Source organism: Rhinolophus ferrumequinum, chromosome 22, assembly GCF_004115265.2.
Source record: "Rhinolophus ferrumequinum isolate MPI-CBG mRhiFer1 chromosome 22, mRhiFer1_v1.p, whole genome shotgun sequence".
Classification (NCBI taxonomy): Eukaryota; Metazoa; Chordata; class Mammalia; order Chiroptera; family Rhinolophidae; genus Rhinolophus; species Rhinolophus ferrumequinum.
The window spans coordinates 43,097,589-43,121,318 of NC_046305.1; the positions used below are offsets into that span (position 1 = coordinate 43,097,589).

General features: G+C 37.7%; 1 protein-coding gene across 5 annotated transcripts in view; it reads left to right on the top strand.

Moving 5' to 3' along the window:
- Window positions 1-1,276: 1,276 nt before the first annotated feature.
- RAP1A (RAP1A, member of RAS oncogene family) overlaps window positions 1,277-23,730 on the top strand; it is a 71,156-nt gene continuing 48,702 nt past the window's right edge. For 2 of the 5 annotated variants that reach the window (XM_033092986.1, XM_033092984.1), the window contains exon 1: window positions 1,277-1,295. Coding sequence is in view for 2 of the 5 variants with exons in the window: in XM_033092987.1 (XP_032948878.1) it covers window positions 8,834-8,847 (14 nt within the window). In the remaining 3 variants the exon portion in view is untranslated. Of the gene's footprint in view, window positions 1,296-4,081; window positions 4,105-8,758; window positions 8,848-23,730 lie in introns of those variants that run through there. The other 3 variants (XM_033092988.1, XM_033092985.1, XM_033092987.1) reach the window with 3 other exon arrangements.

A 23,730-nucleotide genomic window follows, 5' to 3' on the forward strand; every position in this document is an offset into this window, starting at 1 on the left:
TGTAGCCAATCGTTCACTAGTATTTCCACTTGGATGTACACTGAGCACCTATGTGACACATACAAAACAGAACTCCTGATGTTCCCCATCCCATATTTTCTCCTCCTTGACTCTTTCCCCATCTCATTCAATGGCACCACCACTAACCCATCCTTGAGGTCCTGACCCTGATAATCATCCATGATCTTTTTGTTCTTTCACACACTCTTTGCCAAATCCATTTCAATTCAAAATCTATCTGACTAGCCCTTTTCTGGCGCCTTCTTTGCGGCCACCCTATTTCACCAGCAGCTTCCTTACCAGTCTTCTCACAGACATCTATGCTTTCCTATTGTGTATCTTACACACATTAACAAGAGTAACTTTTAAAAACGTGAATCAGAAGTGGTCACTCATCTGCTCACCCTCCCACGGCTTTCTGTTGCACTCCTAACAGCCCATAAGGCTCAGGAGGATCTGGCCACTTCCCCACCTCAGCCTAACTACTATTGCTGTCTGGCCAGTTGGCTCCTCTGAGCGATACTGGCCTTTAGCTGTTCCTGCAACATGCCAGGCATATTCCCACCTCTGAGCTTATGGCTGATTTTCTTTCAGCTTGGAAAGGCTGTCCCACCCCCACCCAGGTATTTGCTAGGCTCATTCCTTTATATCATACACGTATGTGCTCACAGGTCTCCTCTGAGGGGCAACATCTGGTTGGCTATAAAGTCACCCCACTCCCGGCTTTATTTTTCTGCACACCACTTACCACCACTTGAAATTTCTGTTTACTTGTCTCCTCTCTCTCACCCCACTAGAACTCTCAAGCTCCACGATGGCCCTTGCTTGCCTATGGCTTTGTCCCTTGCGCCTAGAACAGTGCCTGGCACCTACTAGGTGTTCAGTTAGTACTTGTCGAATGGTTGCAATCCCTTCAAGATTTCATTTCTCCTGAACCCTCGGACCCTTCCTCGGTTCACTTCCGGCCCCATCCCATCCTTCGCAGAGCCGGAACTCCCCGCACCTCCACCGTCGTTCTTTGCTCTCCCCACCCCTTCCTGCGCGGCCCCTTTAAGCGGACTCCGGAACACCGCGAGGAAGGCGGGGCCGAAACCTTGCGGACCTCGACTCGGAGGGGCGGGGAGGAGCTAGGGGGCGGGGCCTGCGTGCTGCGTGCGTGCGCGTTCTGGAGGCGCCGCCGCCGCCACCGCTCTCGAGGCCGCTGCCGCCGTCGCCGCGCAGAGCCGGAGCAGGAGCCACGGCCGAGAGGAGGGAGGAGGAGGAGGAGGAGGTGGAGGAGGCGCCGGACCGGGGGGGTGAGTGAGGGGCGGGGAGCCGGGGCCGGCCCCAGAGGGAGCGGGGGGCGCGGGTCGGCCGAGCCGGGGCTGAGGCGGCTCCTGTCGCCGGTCAGTCCCCCGGCTCCCCCTTCCTCCGCCGCGTTCCCTCGGTGTCCGGGGCGGCGGCCCGGGGGCCTGGCGGGCGGGAGGGGCCGGGGCTCGGGGAGGCCCGGCCGCAGCCGCCAGGGCCGAAGCCAACCACGCCCGCGGGCTGAGCCGGTCGGCAGTGGCTGGGCCTGCGGGAGACGGCCGGGAGGGGCCCGGGCCGGGTGTGGGAGAGAAAGAGGACATTGTGTCCCCCACCCTCCGACTCCCGGAGGTGTCATGGCACGAGCCCGCTTCCTTCGCCATCTCTCCGGACACAGTGCCCTCGCGCCTCGCCCCCCGGGAGGTGTGGACGGTGGGACGCCGCTGCCTCTCCTCGCTGCTCGCGTGTCCCCACACCCGGGTCACAGCTTCCTTCGAACCCAGCTGTCCCTTTGGGGGACACGAGGAAAGGCGGCTGCAGGGATGGGTGTCTTTTCTGTCCTCCCTGCTCGGCCTCGCGGGGAGCCTGGAGCGTTGCCCCGTCTCTGGTCACTTCTGTCCGGGTCCGGGGTCGCCGTCGCCTTCCTTTATCCCCCGAGCGCGCACGGCTGACATTTCTCCATCCCACGCCACCTCGCAGCCCCTTTCCCGCCCTCCTGGCCCCCATGTCTTCCGCAGCAGGCCATGTGTTCGCCTTTCCGGCGTTGCTTTTCTTGCGTCTCTGCTTCCCTGAATTTCGTTAGGGGACACGGTCCGTGGGGTTCGTGTCTTCCTCCGAACTGGGGCTGGGAGGAGTGTCGCTTGCCCTTTTTACTCAGGAAGTTAAGGGACGGTGTCTTAAGCTGAATTGTGTAATTAATTGACTGCTCTGGGGAAAAGATGAAGGGGAGACCCTCCTGCCTAAAAGAAATGGAATCTCCTCCCGGGGCTAAGCACCCGAGTTTAGAGGACCGCTGGGAAAAAGAAGTGGCGTCGAGCAGTTGCATGTCTTTTCGGGAGGGAAGATCATTTTGTCAGTGCTTTGAAGGGAGGAGGGTGTAGGAAATGAAAGGGAATAGTAAGAGGGCAGGAGGTTAATGGGCCACCGCCTTACAGGTGGCCACGGTTTTCTGCTTTCTGGGTGTGGGAGGATGATTCTTTCTGTTTTTATCACAGTAAGAGTAACGTACCGGCTCACGGTTTTAATGTGGGACTCCTACCTTCAAAAGCATGTTGAAGGGCAGTCTCAGAAGGGATGCTGCTGGAAACAGGATTTGGAAACTTACTTTTGGTTTCCTGTCAGTGTGTGGGGGTGGGCATGTGTATGTGTAGTGTTTCTTTTCTTTTGATGTCATTGATATCTGCCAGATTTTTGACATAATCCGGCCCCCAGCTCCTTTGTGTCTTTATTGTGATCGCCTGTAACACTTTCTGTTTTGAAGTTACATTTGCGTTGGTTGAAATTCTTTTTTTAGTCTGGTGTTTCAGTGTATCTTGTTTCCTCGGTAAGGTGTGGAGGATTGTAGGTGCCTGCTGTGTGGTAGACATTTGTTGGGTATTTCTTGAATGATTACAAAGATGTGTCTAAGTATTAGTATGTATCTTCTATCCTTTTGAGAGGTAGCTTCCATTTGAATATTGCATTTCACTTCCAAAATGTGAAATAGTAACGCTTGACCTTTTTAGGCCACTGATACCTTTGAGAATGTGGTGAAATATATAAACGCTCTCCGCAGGAAAAAAAGTAATAGGCATTTATGTACAAAATGTTCCCATTTCGGGGGCCCTCTGAACCAACCATGGTTACCTGTCTGGAAGGTAAACTGGAATCCCTGATTATTCATTTCCATGTTAAAACTGTTGAAAAGCCTTTGTTCATTTTCTGTGTGGTCTCAGGAATGACAGTGTTTACACTTACAGATTAAACTTTCGGTCTTTGGGAACACGATTTAAGAGTGATTGTTATTACAATTTTATGGGGAAAAGTTCTCATTAGTAACTATTACCAGTCAGTAACAGTTCAGAATGGCTTCAAAAGAAATAGGACTGTTATAGTTGCTTTTGGCAGCCTAAAATCTTAATCACGACTGACTTACGATTTTTATTGTACATACTTCTGAGCAATATCAACAGCACTTGAAAATGTTCACAAATCAAACCTGTTTTCCTGTTCTCTTCCAAGCTTTTCATATGCATGGTTTTTCATGTAGTTAATAATTATTGTATCGACATTCAATGTTAATTTAACAAGTGCTTTTTGAATGCCTATTGGAATAAAACAAAGTCCTTACTGTGATAGAGTTTATATTCTAATCAGGAGAGACGGGCCATATCCAAATAAATATAGGGTATGTCAGATGCTAAGAGCTATGCAGGGGAGTAAAGTAAGTTAGAGAATCAGTAGCAGGGACGGGTAGGCAGGGAAGACATGAGACTGGAGTACAGACCTGAAGGAAGTGAGGAGATGTGTGTTCTCTGGGGGGAAAAGGTTACAGGCAAAGAGAACAAGTGCAAAGGCACCTCAGTGTACTTGGTCTTTTTAGGACAGCTGGGAGGCCAGTAAGCAAGAGGGCCACCAAGAGAGTTTGACGTTAGAGAATTAGCTGGGGCCACACCGTAAGTCCTTGGAAAGAAGTTTGGGTTTTACTTTGAATGAGATGGTTTTGAACCGAAGGGAGACCTGTTCTCACTGAAGTTTGTGAGAATCATCCTGGCTGTTGTGTGGAAATCAACTTGGGGCACGGGGAGCAAGAGTGGAGGAAGCAGGAAGACCAATGAGGAGGTTAATCTTCATTTTAAATCTTTTTCAGCGGTTGCAAAACAGTCCATCTACCTGCTGTTGGGCATAGAAGTAGCTTCCTCCCCCCCATTAAAATAACAATGAAATGAACATTTTTGTATATGCAACATTTTCTCTTTTTGGAATATTTCCTGAGGGTTGATTTCCAGAAGGACTGCTGAATCAAAGTATGTGAATGTCTTTGTGTTCTTGGTGTATCTGTGAATCCTTCAGAGAGTGGGTTGTACTTATTAAAGTGATCGCCACAGTTGTTGATCTGAAGTTTCATGGTAATGTCACTTTCATTGAGTATTATCATTTAATACTTTAAAATTTTGAGTTATAAAAAGAGATCTTTTAGATTGTTGGGTTTAATTTTCTAATAGCTCGTATTTGGAGTTTGTGTATTATTAGCTCACCTCTCTTCATCATTTAATTTTGGGGGGATAGAGAAATGAATTAGCGTCTCTACCCTCAGGGAGTTTTACATTCTGTTTATTTTGTAATCTAATAGTTAAATTTCTTCTTGCCAGTGTTCACTGTTAACCCATGAACTTTGTTAGTATGTGATTGATGATCTTTTATATAAAATCAGCATTCCAATCAAGCATTTAGTTTTTCCTTTTTTCCCCTTCCACCCCCACCCCCACTCCAGTTCAAGCCGTTGTTTCTCAGTCTAGTTGTGTAGGACACAGCTCCCTGGCCCACGCTGGTATTATGAGCCTTGCGCTCGCCCCGGCTGAGGCAGCCGGTTGCCAGTTGTCGGTCGGCCGCTCACAGCAGCTCATGGTAGCCCAGGGCAGCTCATGATGGCTGCCAGCCTCTCACGCTGCCTGCCGGCCACTCACTCTGTCCACCAGCTGCTCATGGCATTACTCGGTAGCCCACAGCAGCTCACAGCAGCCCAGCTCCAGGGAGAGCTGTTGTTCACAATCTTAGCTGTAGAGGGCGCAGCTCAATGGCCCTGGTGGGAATCGAACCGGCGGCCTCAGCATTAGGAGCTCAGCCCTCCAACCATCTAAGCCACTGGGCCGGCCAGCATTTAATTTTTCATACTGAGAATTCCTTTTTTTTCCACCTTACAAAGGGATTTTTTTTAATGGTATCTGTAATTTGTTTGTATGTCTTTAGAATTTTACAACTGTGACAGCCCCATGGTTTGGTCTTTGCAATAAATTATGCAACCTGGTACTCAGTTGAGGACTCTCACAGTTGAATTTTTAAATTGTTGTAATTCTTTATAGTTATTCAAAACAGAGAGTATTGTTTCTGTTAAATAAGGTCAGCATTGCATCTTTGAAATTTTATTTATTTTTTTAAGGGAGGATGATACCAGTCTGTTTTGATAGAAATTATACCACTGTGAAGGCATTGCTCAGCATTTCTGGTTGTGAAATCTAGCTGGCTTGATTTGGCATGAGCAAGGAACTCCAATATCTGTGAAGTGAGTGGTTGAACTAATGGAGTTACCTGCAAGCACCTAGCACTGTGTCTGGTACATGCTAGGGACCCAGCGAATGTTCATTGAACCTCAGATAACCTCTAAGCTTCCAGTTCTAAAATTCTCCTATTTTAGAAATTCCATAAAAATATCTCATATAAAGCATTTATATCATAATGTTGTGGTGAGTTTAAAATTGTGAATACAAATTTCCTCTTAATGTTCCTTTTCAAATTAAACTTATAAATTTAAAAAAGAGTTACGGCATATTTCCAAATATTTTCTGCTCATTCTGATATCATGTGTGTTGCCTGAGTTAATGCCAATCACATGGAAAAGATTAGTGTTAAACAAATATACTTAGGCTTGCATATGTTACTGAGGTAGGTGAAGCATCCAATTTTTCCTTTTTTGTGGATGAAATTTTTTCCTTTTTTGTGGATGAAAGCAGAGTAGTTTTTACTGTGCTTTTCAGTCTTTTCATGCACAGAGATAATATTGGCCCATTCACGTTTTGAATTTTTGTAATATTGGTTATGGGTTTGCACTGAATGGTTCACATAATCTCTCCAATACCCTTCACACAGTTTTGAGATGACTGGTTAAGAGGGCAGTTTGTTTCAAAGTTAAATGATCCAAGTAAGTATTGAACTTGTAAGCTTAGTTTATCATGGTATTCTGATCAATAAAGCAGTTCAACAGAGAACTATGCCATGCTCTCATTTCTGCTTGAAAATAGGCCTTTTAGAAGTAGAAGGTACTCGCGTGCACCAATAAAAAAAAGGAAATTATGTATGATGATTAAGGTGAAGTTGAGACAAGAAATATTGTACATCTTTTTATAAGTGGTCTAAAAATCCTTCTCATATAATTTTCATAAGTGCATGATATATACATGGAGGATTTAATATGTTCTATGAAATTAACTTGAATCATTAGACAATTTAATGGCTTTTTTGTACCAATGACTTATTTATTTAAGATGTATAAATTTAAGTAGATAAATCTGGAGGAAAATTTCTTTGCATATACAGTTTTCCCAGATACAGATTCCTATCTTTAGCCTATTTATTACTTCACATTGAAAGAGAGTGGTTCAAAGTGTGGAATGGTAAAGTTAACCAAATTTGGAATTAAATGTGTAGTCCATGTTTGGTTCTAGAATACATTTAAATTAGGTGATATTTCATAAGAATAGGAAATGCCAAACTACACCTTATATCTGATAAAATACTTTGTTGGATTAATTAAAACTTGAACTGCCTTAGGTTGAACTCACGAGTATATATACCTATAACAATCATGGTTGTTTGCAATCATGGTTGTTTGCTGTGCTATATTGTATTATTCTGGTTGTAAAAAAATAACTTTGCTAAGGATAGAACTATGGTTTAGTTATCAACTACAAAAGTGTAAAGTAATAGAGGCACAAAGAACTGGCTACAACTGCTTTTTTTGGACAAATCCCAAATGCAGCTTGTAAGATTCTAAATTAGTAGTAGTAGGAAATTCTCCCTTATTGCAGACTGAACATTTCAGATTTGTCAGATGTGTAACACAGAGAGAAAATTCATTCACTGTATTTTCAGTGATATTTTTAAATTCATTTATAAATAGAATCATTTTGTTCTAGAGAAGTATTATAGAACATTAAACAAGTAACCATGACTTAATGATTTTAACAGTTGAAATTTAACACTCATCTTTCGATTTTATGTAGTTTTCAGTATCTAGTCTAAATCATTGATGTCTTTTGAAACACTTTTTAAATTCCATTGTATGCTTGTGAAAACGTTGCATAATTTCATTAGTAAATTTCAGATTCAGTCATTGAACAGATGTTTGAGTGACCCAATATTAGGCTCTTTGATGGAAGCTTCTATTTAAGGAATTTATAAGCTACTAATTTATTTTCTTTGCCAGAACCTGACATATGTTTTATAAATAAATGTTGTATTTTCATGGTAGAATAAAAATAGAATGATATTAATGTCTAAGTAAAATATTTTAAATTCTCTCTTAGTTGCTTATCAACTGTTTCTGTGGCCTTATTTTCTAACAGCTTTTTGGTATTTTATCAGTTTCCCAGTTGTTTAAAATACAGCGAAATAAGAATTGTTTGCTGCCTATTAACTTCAGTCCAAGACTTTTTGTTTTTCAAGTTGCTTTTCTGTATATATGTCACATTGTGGGGAAATTTATTTTCTTGTTCAGCTAGCAATTTAAATTCTATGTTTAATGTGAGAAGTTTGTGTTTTTTTAGTACAGCTTAATATTTTTTCTACACTGATTAAAATCATCCTGTGCCGTTAAAGTTAACTATTCCACTAGAATAGAAATGTGCATATAGATAAAACACATCACTGTGTATTTTTAGTGAATGTTGGTAGCTTGCCTGCTTTATTTTCAAGTCCCCCAAGTCCCCCCTCCCCAGACCTAACTGTGATGTACTTAAAAGGCAACAAAAGTACATTTACTTAATTTGCAAAATGAGAATAGTTTTTCTGATTTTGCCATTTTTGCATGTTTTGAGTTAGGATTAATTGGATGTTTATTATTTTCAATAAACACAGTAAAAGAGTTCAACTGTGGTGCTTTCTGTTGGAGTATTGGCTGACTTTTAGTTAGTGAGCCTTAATGCAATTTCATGAACACTACTGCGTTTTGGATGGCATTCTTTATACAATCTAAAAGTAAATGGGAGCGTAATAGAAGCTGGAAACAAAAGAAGTTTGACATCTTCTTCGCACTAGGAAATGTAGTTTCTATTTCAAGTAATATGCCCTTGTTAGGTTCCGGATCATTTTCAGTGCTTAAAACTGCTTAAACATTTTTTCCTGTTTAAAGTAATTCATGTTCCATTGTGACAAATTTGGAAAAGAACACAAATGTAAAGAAATATTGAAAAGCACCCATAAACGTGTCACCCAGAGATAATTATGAGTAACATTTTAATGTACATTTTTCTAGTTCTGTCCTTGTATGTACAGATTTTTTAATTTCTAAAAAAATTGGAATTATACTTTTACGTAGACTATTTTACTTCTACTTTTTTTTCTCTGAACAAGATACCGGTCTCCTACCTAGTCCTACCTAGTGTGGGACTTTTTAGGTTGATTCTTTATAATATTACTATTTTAAATAACACCGGGGCAAACCTTTTAATACACTTATCTTTGATTACATCTCTTTTTTTTTTTCCTTTCTTTAGGGTAGATTCTCAGAAGTGGGATAACTGGATCAGAGGGTGGTTATCCTGTGTATAAGAATGTGTGTCTCACTGCACCTTCAATGGCATTGAGTAGGTCAGTTTTTACAATCTTTGCCAATTTGATAGATATCTTTTACAATTCCTGGGTGGTAATCACAAAATCCTTACGTTATTAATAATCTGTAAAACCGTCATTAGTAATTTGCAGTCATCTTTGAAAAAGTTGGTTAGAATGAATTTCTTTGAAAATATTTCAGGTAAAAGTAATCCATGTGACATAAAAAGATACTGCTTGAAGTTACAATTTGCACGTTGTTCTTTTATTGGAAAGAAATAGCATTTTAATGTCTCCCTTTACTAAAATGACAAACACGAGAAAGCTTATTTTATAGCATGTAGTAAGAAATATGATGTAAGGCTAAATTTCTTCAGATAGATTGAAAGGGGTAGTCACGTGGTTCTGACTAAAAAATAAACACTTAAGTGTTTAGAGTAATGGCTCTGGAGGTAGGCAGCCTGGGTTCAAATCCTTGCCTTGCCACTAAGTACATGATTTGAAGCAACTCAGTGTATAATTCGAGGTAACTTACTAAATATATGATTTGATGTTTCTGAACTTTGGCTTTCTCATCTTTAAAAAGAGATAATACCTACTTCATAGGATTGTTGAGAGGATTTGAAATACTGTGTAAGACTGGTTGGCGCATAGAAGCCATTTAATAAAAGCTAGCTATTGTTATTAAATTTGGGTGGGTTTTTTGCTTTTTGCCCATTTGGGTGGGAGGGGCAGGAGATGTCATTTGTGTGGCCTTGCTTACGTGATTAAATGCAGAGATGCAAAATGGCCGTGAGCAATGGCAGCTGGAAGGGAGTGGTAGACATTCTTTGTGGTAGGAATGGCATGAGCCGATATAGAAAGTTCAGGACAAGCTGCTGGAGGACAGGAGACTGATTTGACAGAAGCCTAGGATTGTGTCATTAGCAAATATGGTGATAAGGCCACAAACGTAGATTGAGGCTAGAATTTGGATGCTAGGCTGAGAAGTATAGACTTTATTCAGGAGTGTAAGAAGTTCCGATAATGAGGAAAATGACTCCATCTTTTGGAAGATGAATCTGGCTACCGAGTACTGAATGAATTGAGGAAGAAAGACAGGGAGGCTGTTTTTAATAGCACAGGTAAGATATGAGCATTTAAAGGAAAATGAGGGGGAAGTTGCAGAGAGTCACTGTTGTGAAGATCTCTGGATCTTTAAGTGTAGCCAGTTTGCAGAGGAATTCAAAAGAAAACATCTGAATCTAAGAGATAGGTTACTTGGAGTTAGGCAACCTCCAAAATAAGACACCGTAGGACTCAGTACAGTGTGGTTGTTGCTACCTTTTTTAAGAACTTGGAAGGTAAAAGATTCCTGTTCACTAGTGAAAAGCATATGTTGATGCTATTCCTTTGACAAATTTATAGTCTCAGATATTTCATTTATTTAGTGTTTGAGTTCTTAGTTAACAGGGAATCCTCATGTTTAGACATTGAATTTCTGGAATGTATTATCTTAAAATATTTCAACATAAGGTGAAATTCTTTGCGTGTGGTCTTTCCAGGATTTGTAAATGTGACTGGACTTTAGGAACATCAGTTACGTGAGTAGAAATAATGAATGAAAAGTGAAGTATAGACTTCGTGTTTGTTAAGCAGCTTAGAATGTTGAGGGCAGTGAATTGTGGAACAATGAAAACTAGGAAATTGAGTATCTGATATTTAGAAAAAATATTTTAGTACTTCTCTCCCTTCCCTCTTAATTTCTTAATTAAAAAAAAAAGTTTGCAAATGCCGTTCTTAGTCATGCTGGTACCTGGTCTACCTCTACGCTAATGGCACTTTCCACTTGGCTAAATAACACATTAAGGAAGTTAGCCTAAAGGTTGATATTAATATTTCTTTTTGAGTGGCCAAGTAAACTCACATGACTGAATTATCTGCTAGCTGTCTTCCTATAGTATTACCAGTTGAGAAAAAAAGCAAACCTCCAATTTAAAAAAAATAAATACAGGCTTGTGATACTTTCAAGGTGTTTGCATTTTTTAAAACACTGAGTTGTTATACCTTTCTAAATGTTTCTTTTAGTTTTCAGATATTTTCTAAACTCAGAAATAAAGTCCTTATTGTTGATTTTTATTCAACTCTCTTCCTTTTAAAAGTACCCTTGAAAATATTTTAAAATTACAGTCACGTGCCACATAACATTTCTGTCAGTGACGGACCGCATATACGATGCTGGTCCCATAAGATTATAATGGAGCTGCGAAATTCCTTTTTCCTACTGACAGTCATATCGAAATGCATTCCTCACGTGTTTGTGATGATGCTGGTGTACGCAAACCCGCCGTGCCGCCAGTCACACAAAAGTATAGCACGTACATTATGTACAATACATACTACTTGATAATGATAATAAATGACTATGTTAGTGGTTCTATGTATGTATTTACTGTACTATACTTTTTATCGTTAATTTAGTGTACCCTTTCTACTTAGTAAAAAAAGATTTGCTATAAAACAATATGCCAGATTACGCCAGCAGAAGCCTCATGTACCTCGTGTTTGCTGTGTCTTTTGATTGCATCACTGTGTGTCATGCTTGATTTAATCTTGTGTTGTTTTTAAATTCAGTGTAGCCCCAGTGTACAGTGTTTATAAAATCTACAGTAGTGCAGTCCTGTCCTTCACATGCACTCACCCCTCCCTCACTGACTCGCCCAGAGCAACTCTCAGTCCTGTGACCTCTGTTCATAAGTGCCTTATACAAGTGTGCCATTTTTTCTTTTGTACTGTTTTTTTACTGTACCCATTCTATGATTAGATACACGAATACTTACCATTGTGTTAAATTACCTGCAGTATTCAGTGCAGTAACATGCTGTACAGGTTTGTCGTCTAGGAGCAATAGGCTGTACCCTCTGGGTTTGTGTAAGTGCACTCTGACGTTCACACAAAGATGAAATCGCCAAATAATGCATTTCTCAGAATATATTCCCACTGTAAAGCAGGGCATGACTGTAATAAGCAAACGCAACACATAGTATTAGTGATTGTGTATGTGTTACTTTTTACAAAGTACCATCTTTTTCTTATGTGAAACTACAAAAGCCCAAATCTGGTAACTGAACAATACTTTGTTTACTAAAGAGACTTCAGATATTCAAAACAGTCATTTAATGTTGCAAACTCTAAGATTCCAGTTGAGTCTGTTTTGAATTGGTTCAAAGGTATTTGTGTTTATCAACAGAAATCAGAACTATAGCCATTCTCCTAGGATTGAGGACTCTTACCCTTTCCGCGTCTTCCCCAACCATAGCTGAGAACGGGATCTTCCCTGGTTTGGCCCTGTCTGGTACTGTCACTGTGATGGCAGCCATGGCTTCCCCAGTATGTATGTCTTCCATTCTTAGAAGCCTGCTTTCATCTTGGCAGGAAAAATGCGTTATTAGACTGAGTGGCTTGCAGCTCATGATATACTATTATAGGAAATTACTTAAAAATTATGATAAATTATTATATAATTATTTTAAAAATTACAATTTTATGTTAATTATACCTCAAGCTGAAATTTAAAAAAATTCACTCAATTTTTACATGAGATGACATAGGAAGTGTGTGAAACATGAATAGACTTTCATGTTCTATCCCAAAGGATTAAAATAAAAGAACATAAAGTCCATTGGTAAAATATAGTGTACATTTTTCTTACTCTTTTTATCAAAAGAGCATTTTTTCCTTAATCCTTTTAAATCAGCAATTTTGAATGCTAAACGTAAGTTCTTGACTAAAATCAGAATCCGTCCCCAAAATAATCTGGAAAGTTTGGCTAGTTAATCCACCCAGCAAATATTTATTGATTGTTGGGTGCCTGGTACTATTCCAGGACCTGGAGATGGAATAGTTCATAAGACTTGCTCTTATGGCACTCTTTATACCAATGTGGTTTGGTGGTGGTGGAAAGAAACAAATAGTGAACAAAATAATTTCAGAGGTCACAAATGCCATGCAGAAGGAATAACGGGATGAAATGATAGAGAGTGATAGCAGGGTCTAGATTGAGTGTTGAGGAAAAGCTCCCTGAGATGACGGTATTTAATCTGAGACCTGAGTGACAAAAAGCCAGACGTGACCATCTGCAAGAAGAGTGAACCAGGCCAGAGGGCCCAGTTGGTTCACAAGCCCCACAGTGGGAAGCAGCTAGTCATGTCTGAGAAGGCCATCGCGCTAAGCTGAAAAGAGACTGGAAGGTGAGGTTGGCAAGGGACAAATCACTTAAGTCAGTGGTGAAGGATTTGGATTTTCTTCTTAGAAATACAATGGGTGGACATCGGATGTCACTACCTATCTTTATGGTTAAATATGTGTAACTTTGAAGATGGTGTTACTAATGATACAGGGCTTGAAACACATCTGTGGGTAATCAGTAGTTTCTCTAGACATAGAAAATTACTAACTTATGGTACACAAACCGTGTTTCCCCAAAAATAAGGCCTAGTCGGACCATCAGCTCTAATGCGTCTTCTGCAGCAAAAATTAATATAAGACCCGGTCTTATTTTATAATGTAAGACCGGGTATAATATAATATAATATAATATAATATAATATAAATGTAATGTAATACCGGGTCTTATATTAATTTTTACTCCAAAAGACGCATTAGAGCTAATTATCTGGTTAGGTCTTATTTTTGGGGAAACAGGGAATTATGTTTTTCTCAGGGGTCTGCTGAGTTAGTGAATTATTTTTAGTATTGCAAACAGCCTAATGAAAAGTGTATTTGCTATCAATAGATTTATACAGGTGAAATATCATGTATCTTCGCTTTGACCAATAATTACATAATGTCTCAAACTCTTTACGACTAATTATCACAAATCATTGTCAAACATTGTGGTGATTTGCAAGCTGTTAATGCAATAAAAATTGTGCCTACACCTCAAGAACCTAACTATTCATTAGTTTTCATGTCTTTTGTCAATTAGAGAGTTCTAATTAGCCATTACTTATCTGATTAATAAAATGTCAGTGCAGTTGGTAGATAAAAATCTTTAAAGACATGGAATCCATGGAGAATAGAAGTTTTTCATAGTAAAGTTGAGAACCACTGATAAATGTCCTAATCTCTAGAGGGGCCTACTGGGAGAGGGGGACTATTACTTTCTTGAAGGTAAAGCCCTTGCATCTCATTTAATCCACACAGCAAATCTGCAAAATAAATATTGCCCATTTTTTACAGATGATGAAACTCAAAGTCTTTAACAATATAATTTATGAAAATTCAAAAAAACTAATTACAGAATAATGCTGACAGGAAACTACCAGAAACAGGGACTATTGCAGTAGAAAGTATAAAATAGGTGATCAGTAAATATTTGCATTTTGCTACATGCAAACATGAACGAATGAATGATTGTCAGTAGGTGAATGGCAGGAGACTGCCTCTATCACTATAATCCTTTCTCTGGTACAACACACTATTTTTCTTCCAGATGAGTCTAGAAAGTTCTTCAGAAATGAATGACTTCACCTATCTTTTTTCTGTACAAAACGCCTTCCTCCCCCATGAGGTTTAAGTTACTTAAAATAAATCACACAGTAAAAATCCTGAAGAGGGAATAAAAACCAGAAACATGGAAACTGTAATTTTCACTGAAATTTTAGCTGTCTGAGTAGTCTGTAATGTTTTCAGCTTTTTTTAAGAAAAATCTGCTTTAAACCCTCGTATTCACATTCACTGTATTATCTTTTGGTTCTGTTTGTATATAATATTTTTAATGTGTTAAAAACTTACTGTAGTTTTCTGAAATGCGATGGTCAAACACCAGTTGAAATAATTAAGTAGCCAACACTAGGTGTCCATCTAATCTCTGTTTCAGTTGTGTGGGGGCGTGTGTTTCTGCTCGCTATATTTAGTACAACAAAGTGTGTGGTTCAGAAATAGGAACTGATAATTCATTTAATATAATAGTAGGGTTAAAAATACATAATGTGGTAAATTTCTTCACAACTGATGTTAATAACCAGGCAGACTAATAGTATAAGATCTCTAAACTGCATATTTTACAGCTTCTAATCCTTCAGGTGAGTTAACATCTAATACATTTACGTTTAGAGTTCTTTCAGATGATTACCAAATAGGAATGAATACCTAAGGGATGAAAGTAGGTGTAGATAATTGAGAGTTTTAAAGAAACTGTTTTAGTAGAAGGTTGCGAAAAGGAAGGGATTATGATAACGGGATTTACACATGGAACTTGCTGTGCTTGACTGGAAAAGACTTCACAAAAAGAGAAATGAAATTGATGGACTGAAGGCTGTGAGGAGATAATGTAGAACATGAAGAAAGAACAGTTTAGGTTACATGTGGGACTACAGGGACCTTCAGAGAGAATGTGACGAATGTCACCTTTTCATGGCATTTTCACTTCTTCATGAACTGTGGGTCAGTCTTGTTGGTTTGAGTTGTAAGTACAATATGCTGAGAATGAAGAGGGTGGTTTTGTGAAGGAACATATTTAAAATTTTATTTCTAGATGTCTGAGACTAAGGCTATACTATGACTGGTTTATAAAAGATAACTGTGATATTTTGGTTCTTGGTATCCTCAAAGTGCTCTTTTTGTTTTTTGTGGGGTTTGTTTGTGTGGTGTGTTTTTTTTTATAGATTTCTATATGACAGCTTTTAGACTGGTGTACTGTTGTATCCCACTGCTCTCCATTCTAATTGTATAATTGGTTTAGTATGAAATTTTCATGCTTCAGAAATTTGTTTTGCATATAAAGTATAAGTATCAATTTGCCCTACAGATGTGTATATCTAAAAATTGATGTGAGTGTAACTTTAGTAAATTTAATTATTTAAGAATATCAGATTAACTTAAGAAAAACCATGGGCAAGTGAGTTTGGAAGGTGAATCTTTCTCTCAGACCCATCTTTGTTTGTTTAGATTTTCAGATATTAAGTTATTTTGATGGTGTTTCTTTTAAACATCCTTATAAGTCTGGAACTTAAGTAACTCAAAATTAGTCAACTGTTATACTGTTTTTTTAAAAAGTTCCTGTGGCTTTTGAATATTGAATAGCACACTTCGGACAAACTTGATTGTAAAACATCCCTTTGAATTATAAATGTTTAGTAATTTCTCACTCCTACTCAAATGTCATAATTTTTACTTGGGAATATGATAGCATTATAATTTAAGAACCAACCAAAATCAGCAGTTGAAACCATGGGTTGGAGGATTTCAGATGCTGTAGTTATTCTATTCTTATTATGCTTTAGACTTGGACTGCTGTCATCGATAGAACAAGCTTGAGTTTGTGTCACCACTCAGTGTCATCTGCTTGCTGTGGATGTAAGCAATAGGCCTTAGATACTGGAAATAAAGAATCATCACTTTGTGGTGGTATCCACTGGCTCTGCTTCGGTTCAAGTGTACTGAGCTGAGCTTGCTGTCTACAGGGAATTGTCACAGTTTTGATCTTTTGCAACCATAACACTTCCACAACCATGTGTTTAATGTCTTCTGTGCATTGACATGCTGAAAATGGACATGTCAGATTTTTTAGTGCAAAGAAAATGCCTTCAAATCAGGAAAATTTTCAAATGAGTTTTTAAAAACATACTTGTAAAAGAGAATTCTTCAGATGAAGGACCCACCCATACTTGTAAAAGAGAATTCTTCAGATGAAGGACCCACCATCCCTTCTCCACTTCGTGGTTAATTTTTACAGTATAACAAATTTTTTTTTTTTTTAGTCCAAAGTGTTTTGTAGAAAATCAGGTATAAAATTGCATTTGTCGGCATATTTTTAAAAAGTGCTCTGTTGTTAAGGGAGAAAAGGCGGATTACCAATGTTTTCATAGTATGGTTTCAGTTTTTAGTTTTACAAAATGTCTATTCACATAGGCTAAAAGGAAACACCAAAAGAGTTATTGTCAGTTGCGATTACAGGTGATATTATTTTGATCTTCCAAACTCTATACATTCTTCATATATTTTATAATTAGAAAATGGAAGTTTCTAAAATGAATTCATTATAGATGAAATTTAAAACTTTTAAAGATGAAGATTCTTAGTAGATAAAATAAGTTAAAGGCTTTACAAAGGAATTAATAAACAGACTGCATTCCTGAAATGGAATTATATGTAATGATAAAATCTGTACTTTGAAACAAAAACAAGCAAAATTAGGTTGCCATTTTTTGGGTGCAGGGAATGAGAGAACATGGGGAAAGTATTGTACCATTGATATATGAAGACTTAAAAGACTTTTGTTTGATTCTTCTAACTCAGATTTGCCTCAGTTACATTCATTTATATACTGCTTTATGGATAATTGTTTAATTACAGGATTTAAACTTATTTCTATAAATGGTATGCCAAATCTCACTTTGAACATTTAGCCATTGAATAATGTATTTGTGATCAGCAGGAAGGACTGACTCTCGGTGAAAATTTGAGTGTAGTGCCTACCAGCTGTTACTTCACCTCTTTATTTCTCAGTTTTTTCAGCTGTAAAGTGGAAAAAGAACAGTACCTATTTCTTAGACGTGTTTGCGGATTAAGTAAGTATGCCTGGCATACAAAAAGCACTTAAATATTATTGCTGGCATTACTACTACTCTCACCAAAAGTTGGCATTGATGTCTGTAAGAAATTGGAGTAGAAGGTGGCTGGGGACTGCAGCAACACCCCACGCTTTACATCCACTGTTTTGAGTAACGCTGTGTATTCTTTTTTAGTTAAGTGGGACTATTAGCGATGCACTTAGGTCATGCCATTATTTATGTAGACAGTAAATCCTGGCATTCGTGGTTTAATGTTTTAAACTCAGTGTATTTAACATGGGAGGTTTGTAATTTGGTGTAGGCAAAATTTTGCATATTGCAAGACTGACGTGCCACTAAGTATGTTCACTGGTGAATTGAGTGTAGCTGACAGCTACCCGGTTATTATTGCCCAACGGTGACTTTTGTTCCCTCCTTGTCTAATTTCCATCATAGGATTAAAAACTGAATAACGGTGCCCTGAGAAAGCCAGTGGTAAATGCTGGTTTTTGCAGATTTAACTGAAGTGTATTCTATTGGCAAAATTTAAGAACATTGCTTATTTTATATTTTTTGCAATGCCTTGTGCCTAGTACAGATAATGACTAATAGGCTGTGTGTGACTGTTTGTCAAGAAATTTGAATCCTCAAATTCCTTAAAGGAAAGGGAAGAGTTTAGCAGGTATTCCTAGATTTCCGGACCTGTAGGTTAGTTTTATTTTTACCACTCTAGTATATAATTTTAAAAATTTCTTAGACTAAATTAAAACCTATCAGTCTGGACTTTATGTTTCCATGGCGTGATATGATGATGTAAGTGTGCCACATTTAATAAAAGGCACTAGCCTCATCCATCCATAAAAATACTGATTTTATTAGGTCTGAGGGGGGCCACAGAATCTGCAGTTTACTCCTCCAGGTGACCCCCCAGATGACTGTGATGCAATACTTTATGTTTCATAATGAAAATTAATGGCATGTCTTAACTTTTTATTGTATGTCCCTCTTTAATTAGTTCAATGTATATATTTACTCAAACCAAGTAATACCAACTTAATTGTTGAAAAAATGAGCAAGTACCAATGAGGCAACGTTTCTCAACCTTTTTTATCGTCACTTGTTCACCCACCTCAGCCTGTTTAGGTATTTTTTCCTAATTGCCCGCCTCCTGAAATTTGATACCACAGATACAACATATATTTGTTGATGTATGTTAATCTGTGCTATATATACTAAACGAGTTAAGTTGGGGTTTTTTTGGACCCCTCAAGAGCTAATTTTTACCCCCTTGGGGGCAGTATTACCCCTGTTGAGTATGCGTGCGATAAGCTAAAAGAAAAACCACCTTCCAGCCTGTTAACATTTTGGTATGTATCTTTCCCAGTGGTTCTCAATGCATATTTTTTTCCCATAAAAAAATGAGATCAGATGTATAATACTTTATGCTCCCTCTTTAAAATATATTGTGAATTTTTCATGAAAATATATTTTAATAGTGTCATAGCTAATGGATAAATAATGTATAGTATTCCATTGTGTGTATTTATCATCATTTCTTTAAATGACTCCCTATGGTTTTCAATTTTTTATTATAAAACCTCTGCTCTGGATATCATTGAATACCAATTTTCCCATGTGTCTTATTTTCTTAGGATAAATTCCAAGAAGTAGAATTATTTTAGTCTGTACATTTTAATATTTATGATTATGTATAACTTAGAAAGTGGCAATCCCTTTCCACAAGGACAACCAACGTTAATGTGAATATTTGTCCAGTTTTTTCCTGTGTATTTTCTAACAAATAGTTTTATATAGCTGTACCCATCTATCTTTTTTAAAAGACTAGATTGAACTTTAACTGTGGCAAATTACTTGTTGTCTAAGGTGTTTTGATCACCATGTCACTATATATAATTCCTACCTCATTCTTTTTAGCAATATTCTGCTGTGTTGATATACAGTAATTTATCCATTCTTCTATTTGGAGGACTTTTTGTTTCCTAGCTTTTTGTTTCTGTCACACGCCTTTCTTTGCTTGTGTTTTTCTGTAATATAAATTCCCATTTATGGTGGAATTGCTGGGTTATTTAAGAATTGGAAGAACTTTATATGCTTGAGTCTTTTTTTAGGCTTCCTCTTCTTTTTCATTCCTTTATTTGCCTACTCTGAGGTTGGTAGTACTAGATTTTAATTACTGTAACTTTATAGTGTTGTACTTTTATATCTGGAAATATAAAATGTTTCATTAAGAAGGCAGATGCGCCTGTATCTTTTTCAGATTACAAGTTGCAGTTTTAAGTTTGGCTGTTTGTTTTTTAAAGACATGTATATGTATTTTAACTGGACTGGAATAATACAGATTTTTGAGGATTGACATTTTTCAGCTTGAGACCTTTTAGCTCCTGGCAGTAATTCAGAACTCTAAAAGCACCTCTAAAGTTGGAAAGTGAACAAACAAGCTGTTGAGCTGTGAGCTTTCTGGGACTATCTGGAACCACAACATTTCTGTCTAATATGCCTTTTAATCTTTGGTTTATTGATTGAAGTATCTTGGACATATACTCTCTGCTGTCTAACTCTTATTCCTTCTGGTGATGTTCTTATTTTAGATATCCTATGCTATTTCTGATAAAGTTCCTTTGTATATTGTCTCTAGAGTTACTCATACATTTTTTTGAGGTTTAGAGTCTCAAAAAGTTGAAAATATATCAGAATACATACGTATATGGTAACACTTTGTGGTGAATTAGCACTTGATTTTCACACTCTTAATCTAGTATTTTTGCTGGATTCAAGCAGTTTTCTCTATGGGCATCTATTAAACATTGCAAAACAATCATGCTTTGGATTTCAAAGTAGAAATGTTTTTAGGTTTTTTTAAGAAGCACTCATTTTTTTCTGGGGCAGTTTCTCCTTTAAATTTAATTACTCTCACCATGACTAAAATCTTTAAATGTTGATTCTGACCCTACTAACTATGATTCTATGAGCTAATCTTGTTCTTTCAGATACACTCATAAGTGAGACTTTCAAATGCTCTTAGTGTTCTGGAAGAGTGAGTTTACCTTTGTAAAGAAAAAGCTCTCCTGAGAGTGCTATGCTCCCCACTAGGATGAAGACTAATTATAATGAATATAATAAATGATATTTGGGGTGGCTGATGGCTCAGATGGTTAGAGCGCGAGCTCTGAACAACAGGGTAGCCGGTTCGATTCCCACATGGGCCAGTGAGCTGCACCCTCCACAACTAGATTGAAGAACAACTTGGAACTGATGGGCCCTGGAGAAACACACTGTTCCCTAACATTCCTCAATAAAATTTAAAAGAAAATGATATTCAGTACCTAGGCAATTCAGACAGGACTGTTTTCTAAGAATAGCCTCTCTTTCACTTGAGTTGTCACCACAGCTGCAGAGCTTCACCTTGCTTTGGGGTGTGGCTCTTCATTTAGAGGAGTAAAAAACCTTCACAGTAGTAATCTTTTTTTTGCTTGGTATTTTTTTAAAAATTAACATCTCAAATGTGATTTTTGTCTGTTGAGGCTTACCACTTCACCAGGTTGGAGATTTATTCTTTGCTACAGAATTTAACTTAACTATTGTGAATATACATGAAACTGGATCCTCAGAACGACAGCAGCAAACGTGGCAACCCACGCTTGAGCAGTAACTCCTTATGACTTCAGACGTTGGGCCACGCCTGTGTGATTGCTTGGGCACTGCTTTACCATCCCTATTGCCTACTGCTTTGTTTTCTGAAGTGCATCAAAAACTTCACATTCGTTTAAATGAATGGTCCATATAAGGAGGATATTTGCTTTTAACAAAATGTCTTATGAAATTATTAATGATTATAAAAATTAAAATGTATAATAGACATTTGTGTTTGCAAAACTTCAAAATGTTTCCATTTTATTATTTCTCATATTTAAAATATTTTCCCATCACATTAAGTGTCGTGATAGATTACTACCAGTAATACTTTAATTAGTAATAGCCATCTGGTGGAAAAGATTCTTTAATAGGTTTGTTAGAATATACATCTCCACTGCACGTAGAAGTTGGGGAGATTATATGTTTTGTGCTCTCACAAAAAGTAAACTGCTTTTCAGGAAAGCATAAAGTAATTTTTATTAGCTCTGCGTATAATTATTTTATTCTGTTCAAAGTATGATTGAAGTAATCCTTGGACATTTTTTAGTCACACTTTATTTTTACAAATTCATTATTTTTAACTAAACAAGCAATACATTATGAAAAAGAAATGCCGATCAAGTAAAAATTACAGATAAGGCAAAAATTATAGTTATCCATTTGCCAAGTATGCTTACAGGGATTTCCTGTCTAAATACACTCGTACATACTACATATATAGAAATATTTAGTTTGTTTTCATACCTGCTTTAAAAAAAAAAAATTCCAGATATAGAGGTGAGACAAAGACTAGAAATGTTCTTTACTAGCATGCTGGTGTAGTAAATAAAAATTCTGTTCTTCAGAGACAAGGTTTGTCCACTTCCCCCATCTCTACCCTTGCTCCTCCCCTCACCTGTATTCTTGTAACTACCACTCTTCTCCTTGGAAGGAGAGAAGTATAGTGTGGTGGGTTTTAACCCTGGCTTGGCTGAACATTAGAATTAACTGAGGAGTTTGGAGAAGTATCCCCATCTTGGCTGCACAGTCCAGATACGTTTATTTAATTGGTCATGATGAGGCAAGACACATGGCAGGAGAACATGCTATATCTTAGCTGGCATATGGAACCTTCCTAAGCTTCTGAGTGCAGGTATGATTGTGGGAAGACAATGATTGAGTCCGGGGAGGGGGGTGTCTTCCTCAGTTTCCTGCCTTTAAGAAGGAAGATAGGCGCTGCTTTTGTAATCCCTCAAGTTCTCTAAGGAGTACACTGCCACAAACTTCTTCATTTATTCCAGTGTTGGTTCATCTATAGTTTGTAATACCTTAATTCTAAGGAAAATCAACACCATTAATGCACTGCAGATTAAATAGACAAAATGAGTGATAAAGCAGTATGGTGTTGTGGTTAACCACACAGATGCTAGAGCCAGACTCCGGGGTGGGAATCCTGATTCTGTAATTTTCGTCCATTGAGTTTGGGCAAGTTTGTTTTAACCTCTCTGCCACATATATATATAAGATGGGGATAATAGTCTCCACCTCGTAGGAATGTTGTGAGAATTAAAAATATTAATATATGTAAAGTGCTAAAACAGTATTTTGTACATGGTAAGTACTCAATAAATAATAGTTACAATTAATTTATTCCTTTTCTTGTATCTTTTTTAACATTTCCTACTCTTTTTTTTTTTTCCTCTTGAAGATAAATTAATGCTATCTCTGATGAATTACAGCAGGGATCAGCAAATATTTTTCTGTTAAGGGCCAAATAATAAAAATTTTAGGTTTTTAAGGCCATACAGTCTCTGTTGCAATATACAGTTCTGCTGTTGTAAGACCGATTACTACTAACCAGATTGAATCAGTAATCAACAAACTCCCAACAAACAAAAATCGTGGACTGGATAACTTCACAGGTGAATTTAACCAAACTTTCAAAAAACAATACCTATCCTTCTCATACTATTTCAGGAGGAGAGAAGGCTCCCAGCTCATTTTACAAGGCCACCATTATTCTGGATTCTAAAACCAGAAAAAGACATTACAAAAAAAGAAAATTATAGGCCAGTATCCCTGATGAACATAGATGCAAAAGTCCTTAAAATATTAGCAAACCGAATTCAGCAATACATTAAAAACATCATGTACCATGATCAAGTAAGGTTTATTTCTAAGATGCCAGGTTGGCTCAATATCTGCAAGTCAGTCAATCACCACATAAACAAAATGAAGGATAAAAATCATGTGATTATATCAGTAGATGTAGAAAAAGCATTTGACAAAACCCAACATCAATTTATGATAAAAAGTCTCAGCAAAGTGGGGATAGAGGGAACATACCTCAACACAGTAAAGGCCTACATGACAAACCCACAGCCAGCATCACACTCAAAAGGGAAATGCTAAAAGTATTTTCCTTAAGATCAGGAACAAGACAAGGATGTCCACTTTCACCACTTTTATTCAACATAGTACTGGCAGTCCTAGCCACAGCAGTCAGACAAGAAAAAGAAATAAAAGACATCCAGTTTTGAAAGGAAGAAGTAAAACTGTCATTATTTGCAGATGACATGGTATTATATATACCGAACCCTAAATATTCCATCAAAAACTTAGAAATAATAAATGAATTCAGTGAAATAGTAGGATACAAAAATTAGTATTCAGAAATTGGTTGCATTTTTATACAGCAATAACAAACTATCAGAAAGAGAAATTAAGAAAATCCAATTTGCAATTGTGTCAAAAA